Genomic DNA, 14,708 nt, shown 5'->3' on the forward strand with positions numbered 1-14,708 from the left:
AGTTAACTTTTTTTCTTCCTAGAGAAATTTCTATTTAAGTCCTTTGTCCATTTTTTTTTTTTTATTGGCGTGTTTGTTCTTTGTTGCTGGATTGCAAGTTTTCATTATAAATTATTAATATTAATTCCTCATTGGATAAATAATTTGTAATTGTGTTTTCCTATTTCTTGGGTTACTTTTTCATTCTGTCGATAGTGTCCTTTGATGTGCAAAATTTTTAATTTGGAGTAAGTCCAATTTATCCATTTCTTATTTGTTACCTGTTCTTTCGATGTCATATGCAAGAAATCATTCCCAAATTCAATGTTATGAAACTTTTCCCCTATGTTTGCTTCTAAGAGCTTTATAGTTTTAGCTCTTACATTTAGACCTTTGATCCACTTTGAATTAATTTTTGTAAATGGTGTGAGGTAAGAGTCCAGCTTCATTCTTTCTCAGGTGGATATCCAGTTTTTCCAGCATGATTGTTGAAAATATTGTCTTTTACCCATTGAATTGTCTTGGCACCGCTGTCAAAAATCACTTGACCAGATATATGAGGGTTTATTTCTGGGTTCTCTATTCTATTCCATTGGTCTATATGTCTGTCTTTATGCCAGTACTGTGCCATTTTGATTGTAATACTTTTTAGTAAGTTTTAAAATCAGAAAATATCAGACTTCCAACTTTGTCCTTTATCATCTTTGTTTTTGCTCTTCAGAGTCCCTTGAAATTCCATATGAACTTTAAGGAGAATTTTTCCACTTCTGCAAAAAAAAAAAAAGAAAAAAAAATCATTAGGATTTTGATAATGATTATATTCAGTCTGTAGATTGCTTTGGGTAGTATGGAAATTTTAAGAATAAGTCTTCCAATCCATGAACACGGAATGTCTTTCCATTTATTTCTTTCTTCTTTTGTAGTATAATGTTTTGTAGTTTTCAGTGTATAAGTCTTTCAAATTTTTGGTTAAGTTTATTCCCAAATATTTTATTCTTTTTGATGGTATTGCAAATGGAATTGTTTGTGTAGTTTTCTTTTCAGATTGTTTGTTGTTAGTATACAGAAATGCAATTGATTTTTGTTTGCTGACTTTGTATTCTGCAACTCTACTAAATTTGTTTATTAGTTCTAACAGGTTTTTTGTAGAATGCAAAATTTCTTTTTAAAAACACTCTTTTGAAAATTATGCGATGAAAACATTCTCATTGGTATAAATTCAAGCAATCCAGAAGAATGTAGACTAAAATGTGAAAGTGTACCCTCATCTGCACTTTCCTCCCTCCCAACCAAACCCAGTCCGTTCCCCAAAGATATCTGCCATTAACGGTTTGGTATTTGCTCTTCTAGGTTTCGTTTATGTATATATTAAGTACATTTTCTAAGTCTGTATTTTTTCTTCTAGCCTTTTGTAAGAAACAAAGTCCAAAAACTTAAAGTCATTTATTTTTAAATGGCATCAAAAATGTCAACAATTGTGTTATTGGGAGAAATCCAATTGTAATTACTTAGTTCAAAACTGAGTCCCTCCTAAATGGGTCATTATATATAAAGACTACTGCTACGGCTTGTTTGTTTGTTTTTAATTGAAATAACTCTCTAGTGAAGATACTTCCAATGCATTATGTTTTTCTTTCTCTCGTTTTGGTAATACAAACAAAATCATTATAGTACTGCTGTCTGCTAAGTACTGTGTTGTTCATAGACAGGGAACATCCTTTCTTTAGCTACATGTCACTGGCTAAACTGATGAAAAATACAATGTTCAAATAGAGATTTAAGTATAAAATACCTCCTTTGAAGTGTACACTTTTGAAAGGCGAAATGTTTACTTTGAAATAAAAAATTTGTCAATGTTTGCCAGAAATATGCATTGCTATCTTCAAATTGCATTTTTAAATTAAATTTAATATTTAGCACTAGGAGCAACACTTTCTTGTCAAACTGATGGAAGTTCGAGATTTATTTTTCTTGCTTACACTAAAAAAATAAATTTGATTTCTTAACTTTCTTAAGGAGTTGATTGGATAATTAATTTCTTTCTGAGTCTAAGAATTATTACTCTACAAAATTTTATTTTATAAGAAGATACACACAGCAAAATATTTTATCATTTGTTTTTCTAAAGAATAACAAAAAAAGTTTACTGAATTCCTTAAAAATAATATTTTATCCTGGTTAAAATTATAATATAAAAACATACATATGTGGCTTTTTTTTTTAAATCATAACATTTTAATTAAACCTCAGTGAAAACGGACAAAAAGGCCAGATAGTATAAAACTCTGGAGTATACTGAAATGAAGAATTCTAAAACAAAGGGCCAGAAAAGACTTTAAAATGTTGTGTGCTCTATTACTGTAAGTCAAAGTTTTCACAACCCTTTAGTGTTTGAAACCAAATAAAGTGGTAAAGAATATAAAATGTTCTTGTCTCCTTATCAGTTGGAAACAGATACTGAAGAGATTGCATGCTGTTATCCAGGTTAATCTCTTAAAATATACGGTGTGGAAGACATATTTGCTGATTTTCTTTACTAACAATGCTATCGTCTAAATTGGACGAAGAGAACTAGAGTCCCGTTTTGATTCAAAGGTTTTAGGATTTTAAGTATGTGTATTATATGCAACCACTTAAAAGATATATGTGGCAATTAAAAAGCAGAAGGTTTCTGTTGTTTTAAGCGATGATAAATGGAGATCAAATAAATCATAATGGATTAAATAAATCTAAAACCTACAAGGGGCAAAAGCAAAATGTCATGAATAATGATACCAGAGGCCAAGTTCAAAGACAACGTTATTTCTCTTCATTATCCGATAATGCCATAGTACAAGGTAATCGAAGAACCAGCATTGGCTCCTCGGTTTAGAACCAGCAGAGGGAATAGTGGTCCTGGCTGCAGCCTCCATGTGCCTTGCTTGTTTCTTAGCACAACAGTTTCAGGCACCAACTAGACATGGTAACGATACTACTCTGCCTCAGAGGGGTGAAGGAAAAGCAGGTGTTTTGTTTGTTTGTTTGTTTGTTTGTTTGTTTGTTTGTTTTAATGAGAGCATAAACCAATGGAAGGGTAAGAAAATCACAATAGCATCTAGACAATATTTAGCTTTACATACTTTTTTTTGGAAGCACGTTTACATACAGTTCTGCCACTGTAATCTGGTTAAAAAAGAACTTTTCTAATTTTAAATGTGTGCTAGTCAGACTATTAATAGAGTACCTGCAGAAAGTGTTTACTAAAGCCTGATGAAACTCCATATGCTCTGCCAAGATGAGTATCATGGATCCCTAAGACCATCCATTGTTACTAGTGATGTTCATAAGGCATTTAAAAATTTTACTCCTTTGTGTTCATTTCTCTCTCCCTCTCCTATTTCCTTTGAGCCTTTTCAGTTCCTGAATGACCCTGTTGCTTTTGCTTTCCTTTGCAAGTTAAGAATGCATGGTAATGAAAAAATCCAAAAGTGGATGAAGAAGTCTAATTTGCTTTCTCATGAGTTTTCCTGGGTAGTTTCATCAGGCCTTTCCCTTCTCACTGACTCAGCAGGTCTAGTCAAAAATCACCATTTGAAATGTTTCCTCAAAACTTTATGTGTATTGAAAATAAATTTTTCAAGGTAGTTTCAAACAGAGCTTAAAACTTCAGTGCTAGTTAAATTTTAATACTCACATTTTTCTTTTAGGTAGTCTTGTGAAAGCATATATACAAGTTTTCTAGATTCTGCTTTCGATGCATCCATCTTGAGAAGGGAGCATTGCCACTAATCAGTGAACGCGAACTCATTCAGCTGTTTGGGAAAAATATTATTGGGTATAATTCCTTGGATTGTCCTAGGATTTTAAATTTATCTAAAGTGAATGTGCATATCTGAATACATTTGAATAAGCCAAGGACGCCACGTGCCTATGAGCAAACTGATTTGGGAGACATAAAATTGTTACTCCAATCTCTGTTCCATTCTCACCAAGCAAGTGTGGTGGGTGGGTGTATGTGAACTTTGTTGGCAGATGTTCATTCAGAAAAGTAGAATATCCTTCCTTCTCCCAATGTCAGCCCCTTACTTCCTGCAGGTTATTGCTCCGTGTGTGCTGTGTGACCCAATTACAAAGTAGGTCACGTGTTGTACCAAGAAATGCATTATTGCTGGCTTTGTGGACTTTACCACCTACACTTCGAAACTGGAGCTGGACTCTATTCCTTGAAAGAATTAAGCCCTGTCTGTAAGAGTCAAATTCCCCTCCGTCATATATTTTTAGAAATTGCACTGACATTTGGCATTTATTAGTAATGTTCAGGGTCTTCGGGCATTTTTCTGCTTCCATGTTCTAAAGAATTCATGAGAAGTGTTTATTCTGGAGCCAGTCTGTCCACCTTATTATCTTTTAATGACTTTTTTATTGCCCAGAAACTTACTATAACCATTTCCTTTTTCCTTTTTTAAGGTTTGAACAGGCTTTTATTACCAGTTTGATCAGTAGTGTGGTAAAAACGAAGGACAGTTATTTTTGGATAGCTCTTCAAGACCAAAATGACACAGGAGAATATACTTGGAAGACAGCAGGGCAGAAGTCTGAGCCGGTACAATACACACACTGGAATGCACATCAGCCCCGTGAGTAGAGGGAACTGTGACACTACTTCTCCTTCCTGTTTTCTTTGCCCCAAATTTCTTCCACCCCTTGGCCCACCTCTTTTGATTCTTCCTTAAAGTTTTCTTAATGCCTAAATCAACTAAAACAATTACCAGGTTCTCAGGGGATGACATATGGCTGGTCATTTTTTAAAGTATAATCCATATGGGTCACATGACGTGTTCAAGGAATAAATTTATTGCTCAAGACCACACATTCCTTTATTAGCAGAAGTTCAGTTTCTCCCTCTAAATTCTTTGTAACAATTCCAGGGGCTTACTTACTCCAGAATAGCTTGTGATACTTCACGGTGAACGGGCACATGTGGGTACATATAATCAGTTCACAGTCACTGCCGTGTGACTTTGCTGAGGAATATTGACTCATTACTTAGATAACATTCTCGTTAGTCCATCTCTTCCATGGACTTCATCCTCATGTGAACTAATCGAGCTCTAGAACCCAAAGCATGAAACTATGCCAGGTTAGCGAATTCCAAAAGAAGCTAATGGCTTCAGTTACAAAGCAGACTAGAACCAGCCCCGATAGAATAAGATTTAAGCCCTCTTATTAAGCTTAGGTCATCAGCCTAGACCCAACACCCCTTTACCTCAGCATGAATTCCTGTTTGAGTGCCTTGGTCTCCTTCTTGCCTGTGGATCTTGCTCAGGGCTACTCTAGCTGATGATAGGTAATAAGTTACCTCTAAATTTGTATCTGGAGGAAATGGGTTGGGGGCCTCAGACACTTCCCTGAGGAAAGATAAATATTATTATTATGCTATAATAATAATGATCATCATATATCAAATATATAAAAATCATTAGTCAAAGGACTAAATATACTAAATAAAAGATAGATACTGTCAGAGTGGATTAAGAAAAAGACCCAACTTTATGTTATCTACAAGAAACCCACTTTAAATGTAAAGATGCGTATAGATTAAAAGGATGGAAAAAAATATACCATACTAACACTAATCAAAAGAAAACAGGACTAGCTGTACTAGTTTCAGACAGAACAGAATTCAAAACAAGGAAAATTTTCAGAGATAAAAAGGAATATTACATAATGATAAAAGAGTCAATACTCTAAGACATGACAATCCTTAATGTGTATGCACCTAACAATAGTGTCACAATACATGAGGAAAAAACTGATAGAATTCCAAGGAAAAATAGATAAATCTACTATTATAGTTGGAGACTTTAACACTCCTCTACCAGAAATGGGCTAATCCAGCAGGCAGAAAATCAGTAAGGATAAAGTTGAACTAAACAGCACCATCAATCAACTGGATATAATTGACATCTATAGACTATTTCATCCAACAACAGAAGGTTACACATTCTTCTCAGGCTCATGTGGAACATTCACCAAAAGACCACATTCTGGGCCATAAAACACACCTTATCAAACTTGAAAGAATAGAAATCGTACACTGTCTGCTCTCAGACCGCAGTGGAATTAAACTAGAAATCAACAACAGAAACACAGCTGGAAAATCTCCAAATACTTAAAGATTAAACAATACACTTCTAAATACCACATTGGTCAATTTTTTAAAAAAAATTTTAAACTAAATGTAAATGAAAATACAATTTATTAAAATTTGTGAGATGTAGAGAAAGTGGTGCTTAGAGGGAAATTTGTAGCATTAAATGTATATGTTAGAAAAGAAATATCTAAAAGCAATTATCTAAACTTCCACCTTAGGAAACTAGACAAAGAAGAGAATTTGGCAGTTTCTTACAAAACTAAACATATTCACACTGTTTACCCAAATGAATTGGAAACACTTTCACATAAAAACTCACATATGGATTTTCATAGGAGTTTTATTCATAATTGCCAAAACTGGCAAACAATCAAGATGTCCTTCAGTAGGGAATAGATAATCTATGGCAATCCATACAATGGAATATTATTCAGTGCTAAAAAAGAAATGAGCTATCAAACCATGAAAAGATATGGAGGAAGCTTAAAATGCATACTGCTAAGTGAAAGAAGCCAATAGGAAAAGGCTACTTACTCTTTGATTTCAACTATATGACATTCTGAAAAAGACAAAACTATGGGGGCAGTAAAAAGGTTGACAGGGGTTAGTGCAGAGGGACAGATAAATAGGCAGGGCACAGAGGATTTTTCAGGCAGTGAAACTATTCTATATGATACTACAATGGTGGATATATGTCATTACACATTAGTCCAAAACCAGAGAATGTTCAACACCAAGAGTGAGCCCTAGTCTAAACCATGAACTTTGGATGATAATGATGTGTCAATACAGGTTTTTACAAATATACCTTTGTGGTATAGGATGCCAATAGTAGAGGAGATTTTATGTATATGGGGGCAGGGGCCATAAGGAAAGTCTGTACTTTCTACTCAATTTTCCTGTGAACCTAAAATGCTCTAAAATATATACTTTATTATTATTTTTTAAAAACTGTACTTTTTAAAGATGTATGCAAGATGAAGTTAAGACAAGTCAGATTTTTTGTGTGTTAGCATCAATTTAGGAAATTTGTATAGAAACTGGTGACTTTGCACAGCTCTAAACAAGAAACATCACAGTTCCCTCAATAAACAACCTTCTCATTCTACAAATCTATGAATATTATTAAAATGCAGAGAATAGTAAAGTTCTGTGTCAATTCATGAGAAGTGTTTATTCTGGAGCCAGTCTGTCCACCTTATTATCTTTTAATGACTTTTTTATTGCCCAGAAACTTACTATAACCATTTCCTTTTTCCTTTTTTAAGGTTTGAACAGGCTTTTATCACCAGTTTGATCAGTAGTGTGGTAAAAACGAAGGACAGTTATTTTTGGATAGCTCTTCAAGACCAAAATGACACAGGAGAATATACTTGGAAGACAGCAGGGCAGAAGTCTGAGCCGGTACAATACACACACTGGAATGCACATCAGCCCCGTGAGTAGAGGGAACTGTGACACTACTTCTCCTTCCTGTTTTCTTTGCCCCAAATTTCTTCCACCCCTTGGCCCACCTCTTTTGATTCTTCCTTAAAGTTTTCTTAATGCCTAAATCAACTAAAACAATTACCAGGTTCTCAGGGGATGACATATGGCTGGTCATTTTTTAAAGTATAATCCATATGGGTCACATGACGTGTTCAAGGAATAAATTTATTGCTCAAGACCACACATTCCTTTATTAGCAGAAGTTCAGTTTCTCCCTCTAAATTCTTTGTAACAATTCCAGGGGCTTACTTACTCCAGAATAGCTTGTGATACTTCACGGTGAACGGGCACATGTGGGCACATATAATCAGTTCACAGTCATTTGCTGAGGAATGTTGACTCATTACTTAGATAACATTCTCGTTAGTCCATCTCTTCCATGGACTTCATCCTCATGTGAACTAATCGAGCTCTAGAACCCAAAGCATGAAACTATGCCAGGTTAGCGAATTCCAAAAGAAGCTAATGGCTTCAGTTACAAAGCAGACTAGAACCAGCCCCGATAGAATAAGATTTAAGCCCTTTTATTAAGCTTAGGTCATCAGCCTAGACCCAACACCCCTTTACCTCAGCATGAATTCCTGTTTGAGTGCTTTGGTCTCCTTCTTGCCTGTGGATCTTGCTCAGGGCTACTCTAGCTGATGATAGGTAATAAGTTACCTCTAAATTTGTATCTGGAGGAAATGGGTTGGGGGCCTCAGACACTTCCCTGAGGAAAGATAAATATTATTATTATGTTGTAATAATAATGATCATCATATATCAAATATATAAAAATCATTAGTCAAAGGACTAAATATACTAAATAAAAGATAGATACTGTTAGAGTGGATTAAGAAAAAGACCCAACTTTATGTTATCTACAAGAAACCCACTTTAAATGTAAAGATGCATATAGATTAAAAGGATGGAAAAAAATATACCATACTAACACTAATCAAAAGAAAACAGGACTAGCTGTACTAGTTTCAGACAGAACAGAATTCAAAACAAGGAAAATTTTCAGAGATAAAAAGGAATATTACATAATGATAAAAGAGTCAATACTCTAAGACATGACAATCCTTAATGTGTATGCACCTAACAATAGTGTCACAATACATGAGGAAAAAACTGATAGAATTCCAAGGAAAAATAGATAAATCTACTATTATAGTTGGAGACTTTAACACTCCTCTACCAGAAATGGGCTAATCCAGCAGGCAGAAAATCAGTAAGGATAAAGTTGAACTAAACAGCACCATCAATCAACTGGATATAATTGACATCTATAGACTATTTCATCCAACAACAGAAGGTTACACATTCTTCTCAGGCTCATGTGGAACATTCACCAAAAGACCACATTCTGGGCCATAAAACACACCTTATCAAACTTGAAAGAATAGAAATCGTACACTGTCTGCTCTCAGACCGCAGTGGAATTAAACTAGAAATCAACAACAGAAACACAGCTGGAAAATCTCCAAATACTTAAAGATTAAACAATACACTTCTAAATACCACATTGGTCAATTTTTTAAAAAAAATTTTAAACTAAATGTAAATGAAAATACAATTTATTAAAATTTGTGAGATGTAGAGAAAGTGGTGCTTAGAGGGAAATTTGTAGCATTAAATGTATATGTTAGAAAAGAAATATCTAAAAGCAATTATCTAAACTTCCACCTTAGGAAACTAGACAAAGAAGAGAATTTGGCAGTTTCTTACAAAACTAAACATATTCACACTGTTTACCCAAATGAATTGGAAACACTTTCACATAAAAACTCACATATGGATTTTCATAGGAGTTTTATTCATAATTGCCAAAACTGGCAAACAATCAAGATGTCCTTCAGTAGGCGAATAGGTAAAAAACTGTGGTACATCCAGACAATGGAATATTATTCAGTGCTAAAAAAGAAATGAGCTATCAAACCATGAAAAGATATGGAGGAAGCTTAAAATGCATACTGCTAAGTGAAAGAAGCCAATAGGAAAAGGCTACTTACTCTTTGATTTCAACCATATGACATTCTGAAAAAGACAAAACTATGGGGGCAGTAAAAAGGTTGACAGGGGTTAGTGCAGAGGGACAGATAAATAGGCAGGGCACAGAGGATTTTTCAGGCAGTGAAACTATTCTATATGATACTACAATGGTGGATATATGTCATTACACATTAGTCCAAAACCAGAGAATGTTCAACACCAAGAGTGAGCCCTAGTCTAAACCATGAACTTTGGATGATAATGATGTGTCAATACAGGTTTTTACAAATATACCATTGTGGTATAGGATGCCAATAGTAGAGGAGATTTTATGTATATGGGGGCAGGGGCCATAAGGAAAGTCTGTACTTTCTACTCAATTTTCCTGTGAACCTAAAATGCTCTAAAATATATACTTTATTATTATTTTTTAAAAACTGTACTTTTTAAAGATGTATCCAAGATGAAGTTAAGACAAGTCAGATTTTTTGTGTGTTAGCATCAATTTAGGAAATTTGTATAGAAACTGGTGACTTTGCACAGCTCTAAACAAGAAACATCACAGTTCCCTCAATAAACAACCTTCTCATTCTACAAATCTATGAATATTATTAAAATGCAGAGAATAGTAAAGTTCTGTGTCACACTTTTGCTGGAAGAAAAAAGCTCAGGTATCATTTCTAATATACTTTGGAATTTTGTTAAGAATGTCTATACCTGTCAAAATAAATTAATACATTTTGAATAGACAAAATTCTTAGTTTTTAATGTCACCTACCTTGAGGCATATTTGGATGTCTTAAACCTAGAATTGAAGCAGAGCTCCTTGTCATTCATAAGTTTTTGCTGTAATTTATTTGAGTGGCACTACTCTTTTTCTCTATTCCCCGAAGCAAAAATAATGCCATTGTGCTCAGTTTGGCTGCTCATGCTGATTAACACTGAGTAAATAGTCTCTGAATAAGATGAAAATGTAAATCTTTTTTTGAAGAAAATGGCAATATAAAAACCCCTGTGTTTCTTTTTTCTTTTAAATTGCAGTTTGCAGAAACACCATCCTAAATCACATTTTTTTTCCAGCCTGTCATACGACACACACACACAAATCCATTAGCTTAGTCTTCATGTCAGAATCTTAATCCAGCCCAGACTGACTATATAAATTGACCCCTGAACAGGAAGCCTGCAGCTTTTTATAAACTCAGCCAAGACACTCTCCTCATGTCATACCATCAAAATATTCAATCTGTGGTGGAATCATCGTTCTGCCATATTTTTCAACTCTGTATTATGTTCTCCAAATACTATAGAGAACCACCAAACGCCTGTCATCCAGTGTCATCAATTATCAATTCATGGTCAATCTTGTTTTATCTATACCCTCCCTCTACTCCCCCCACTTTCCATATTGTTTCATAACAAATCCCAGACATTATATTGCTTCATCTATAAATATTTTAGTATTATCTCTAAAAGATGAAGACCCCTTTTTAAAAACATGAAGATAATACAATTATCACACCTAAAAGTAATTAACTATAATCCATAACAAATCTTCAGTTAATGCCCAAATTTCTATATGACTCATAAATATAATATAATGTATTTCACAGTTTGTACTGGGATCCAAAAAACTTTCACTAATTGTAAAACAGATTTCTAAAATCTGTTTTAATCTCTAGGTTTCCCTCTCCCTTGCCCCTACCTTTTATTTTATTTGTTGATGCAAATAGGTTGTTTGTTCTGTAGAATGTCCTATGGTCTGGATTTCTGATTGTATCTCCATATATTGTTTAACATATTACTTTACCTCTTTATTTTCCATAAAATTAATGCTTATATTTTTAAAAAATTAGAATCAGAGATCTGATCCAATTAAGATTTTCTTATCATTTTTTGGAAAGACCATTTCATAATCGTGTGTTCTATCTGGAGGCACATAATGTACAAATGCAATGCTAAGAGCCATTAATGATCAATGCCTAGATCCATTGATTCATGAAGGGTTTTTTCAACCAAAAACGGGGGGAAAATTTTAAAAAAAAAATAATTTCTCTCAACTTTTAGTTAATATAACAGTTTTTATAAAAAATACAAAATAAATGCTTAATTCTTTCCCTTTGCTAGTTTTTTAATGGTTATTTGTTTATTAGTATCCTGTAAAAGTGACCAGTTTTTTTAGCTCCACTATGAAGTAAGGGTTTTAAACACATTTGATGTGTTTTAATCCACTACAATTATTACCCTTTTATTAAAATTTTATTTTCTTATTAGTTTTAAGTATACAGCACATTAGTTAAACATTTATATAGTTTAAGAAACGATTTCCCTAATTGCTCTTTCTCTCCTCTGGCTCTACATGATTATTACCCTTTTTAATGAAAATGAAAATCTTAAGCACTACCTCCTAAGTCCTTTTAATGTAACACTAGAAGCCTTTGATAGCTTTCTTGCTATCTGGTATAACAAGATGTACATTTCTGCTCAAACCTAGAAATGACCATTTTATCAAGGAACCTTTAATGAGAAATGGTATTATTTCAATATCACAATCTAGGCATAGGAATGCTCGTTGTTTATTGGTTTGTTATTGTTTCCAGTCCATTTCAGTGAACAGAGCTAGAAAATGTGTGTGTGTGTGTGTGTGTGTGTGTGTGTGTGTGTGTGTGTTTGTGTGTGTGTGATGAAATACTTTTGGAGTTCAAACTGATACTTTCAGTTTGAATTCAGGACTACAAAGTTTTTGGTTAACCCATCTTTCTTTTCTTTCATGCCAAAATTTTCTGTTCTCGAAACTCTAGAACATTGTGTTATTTTTATTTAAAAACAACAACAACAACAAAGAAACTCTATGGTACTTGGTATTTTGAGAGAAATAAATATTCAGGCAAAACAGTTTTGGTCCTTAGATACTAGTGCCACTGATTAAAGGGAAAATGATAAATCAGGCCTTGTTCATTTAGGAAGAAGCTAATGCATAGAAACTAAAATGTACCTTGTACTTAGATTAAATATTCAATATAAATAGAGGCTGCTCAATGGCAAAAGAAAATAGATGAGTCCGTATTTGTCAAGACATTCGAAAAAGCTTTCCAAGTTATATTAGAGTTTCATAGATGTCTGTAGAGAAAAAGAAACACTTTGGAACCACTATTTTGCATCCATCTATAACTCAGGCTCAGAGATCTATTATACCACTGCAGAAAGGGCAGAACGTTATCTCATTCATATGAGATAACTCCATATGAGTGTCATTTCCCCAAGTGTCCCAAGTCAGTGGAAGTCTTCTGCCAGTGAAAAGGAAAATGGGACCCCAGTAGAGCAAGTCAGGCCTGTTTTCTTGAAAGTGCCCCACTCATAGCAGAGAGTAGTAAGAAGCCTGTCCAGCCAGCAGATAGATAGGCCAATCCACTTTAAGTCTCCTCAGAGTCCTGAAATGAACCACCACATAAATGAGGACAAACTCAGTCGCATTTCTAAGCACTCTTTGATGCTTTTGATAATCTTTTTATAATCCATGTAAGTAACTGTCATATAGGTAAAGATGTGATAATAGATCTTCAAGGAAATGTTGTAACCACAAAAAGGAGAAAACATGACCAGGGAAATAAGACGGAGCTCTATGGAAATGGAGGCAAATTGTTTGAGGGGAATATTCAGTCATTCTTTCAGCAAGTGTTTACTGAATGCCTGCCTACTCTGTACCTTAATGTCATCTCATAATGGACTCAGATAAATCTGCTTTCAAATTCTAGATCAAACACTCACTATGTGGCCTTAGGCAAGTTACCCAGCCTCTATGCTTCTGTTTTTCCATTTGCAAGCTATAGATACTAATATCTGCCTCAAATAGTTTTTGAAGTTCAGTAGGGAAAAGACCATATAAAATGCCTAGCACAGTATTGGGCAGATACACAGAACTCCATGAATACTCACCTTCTCTGTCCCAATGGCCTCACTTTTCTCCATGAAGAAAGAGAGGAGGGAGAAAGAAGATGGGCAGTGCAGAGGACTTGAGAGGTAAGGATGTGAAAGGGGTTTTGGCAGGGAATGGGAAAATAACTAGACAGACTCAAGTCAAATAATTGTCTAGAGGCTCTAAAGGCCCAGCTATAGTTTCTTCTTGGCCCTGAGGCCACAAATAGATTTTGTTTGTTTTCAGGTATTTGGCCAGAGAGGTAGAGGGTGGAGGCTTTCCCAGCTTGGTTCATCTCATAGCTTTGCCAAGTGGAAGAGACTAGACTAGTGAACTGAAATTTCTTAACTGAGTGAAAGTTTTCCCATTCATGTTTGATAGAGAGAGTGAAGGAGGGTAGAGGTCGGAAGGTAAGGAGAATTACTTTAAATGTGAGATTTACCACTGTGGAATAGAATGATAGTTTTTCCTCTCCAATGGGAAATGAGTTATCGAATTTGAGAATATTTTCTCTGAGAGAAAAACCACTTCTGCTCTTTCCCACATCCTACCCTTATTTTTTGGCTTTGCAAGCATCTCCACGATATAGGATTTAAATTCTGTTTATCTCTCCCTTAGCCCAGTCTCCCTTTATTACATCACTTTACTGCTTCTTTGGGGCTGAGATTCTCAAATTTGGGTCAAATGTTCCATTAAGTTAACCACTTTAGAATACCAATAACACTTCTACAGCACTTCTCATCCTCATAGCAGTTCGCAAACATCTCCTTCTCCACTAATGAAGATGAGTTGAATATCTATAGTATCTAAAACCAAAGCTATTTAATCATTGTCTGATGTGAGAAAGTAAGACAAAAATGCAAGACCAACAAAAACGTATATTACATTTTAAACTTGCTGATTCAAGCTTTTTAAAAATTCTTTGAATGTGCAGGCAGAACTCATGCCACGAAATGCCAGCTTTTGTAATAAAAACAGCCAAAATAAGAACAGAAGCAACTTCTTAGCGGCGTTTTTTAGCCCTTCATATCTTTCAGGGTGCTTTTTAATACATCATTTCATTTGATTTTCATGCAACCTATGAGAAGAGATTATTACCCCTATATTTTAGATAAGTTTTTCTTGTGATTAATATAACCCATTTGAGTTTCGAGTTATAAATATTTGCGCTGGAACTAGATCCCTAGACCAGGCTCTAAGTCCAAGGCTGCTGAGAAA

General features: G+C 34.4%; 1 protein-coding gene across 1 annotated transcript in view; it reads left to right on the forward strand.

The window, feature by feature from the left end:
• PLA2R1 (phospholipase A2 receptor 1) overlaps nt 1–14,708 on the forward strand; it is a 90,076-nt gene that overhangs the window by 32,924 nt on the left and 42,444 nt on the right. The window contains exons 11-12 of the mRNA XM_023528484.1: nt 340–410; nt 7,381–7,550. Coding sequence (XP_023384252.1) covers nt 340–410; nt 7,381–7,550 — 241 coding nt within the window. The remainder of the gene's footprint in view (nt 1–339; nt 411–7,380; nt 7,551–14,708) is intronic.

The sequence above is a fragment of the Pteropus vampyrus genome, unplaced genomic scaffold (assembly GCF_000151845.1).
Source record: "Pteropus vampyrus isolate Shadow unplaced genomic scaffold, Pvam_2.0 Scaffold2, whole genome shotgun sequence".
Classification (NCBI taxonomy): domain Eukaryota; kingdom Metazoa; phylum Chordata; class Mammalia; order Chiroptera; family Pteropodidae; genus Pteropus; species Pteropus vampyrus.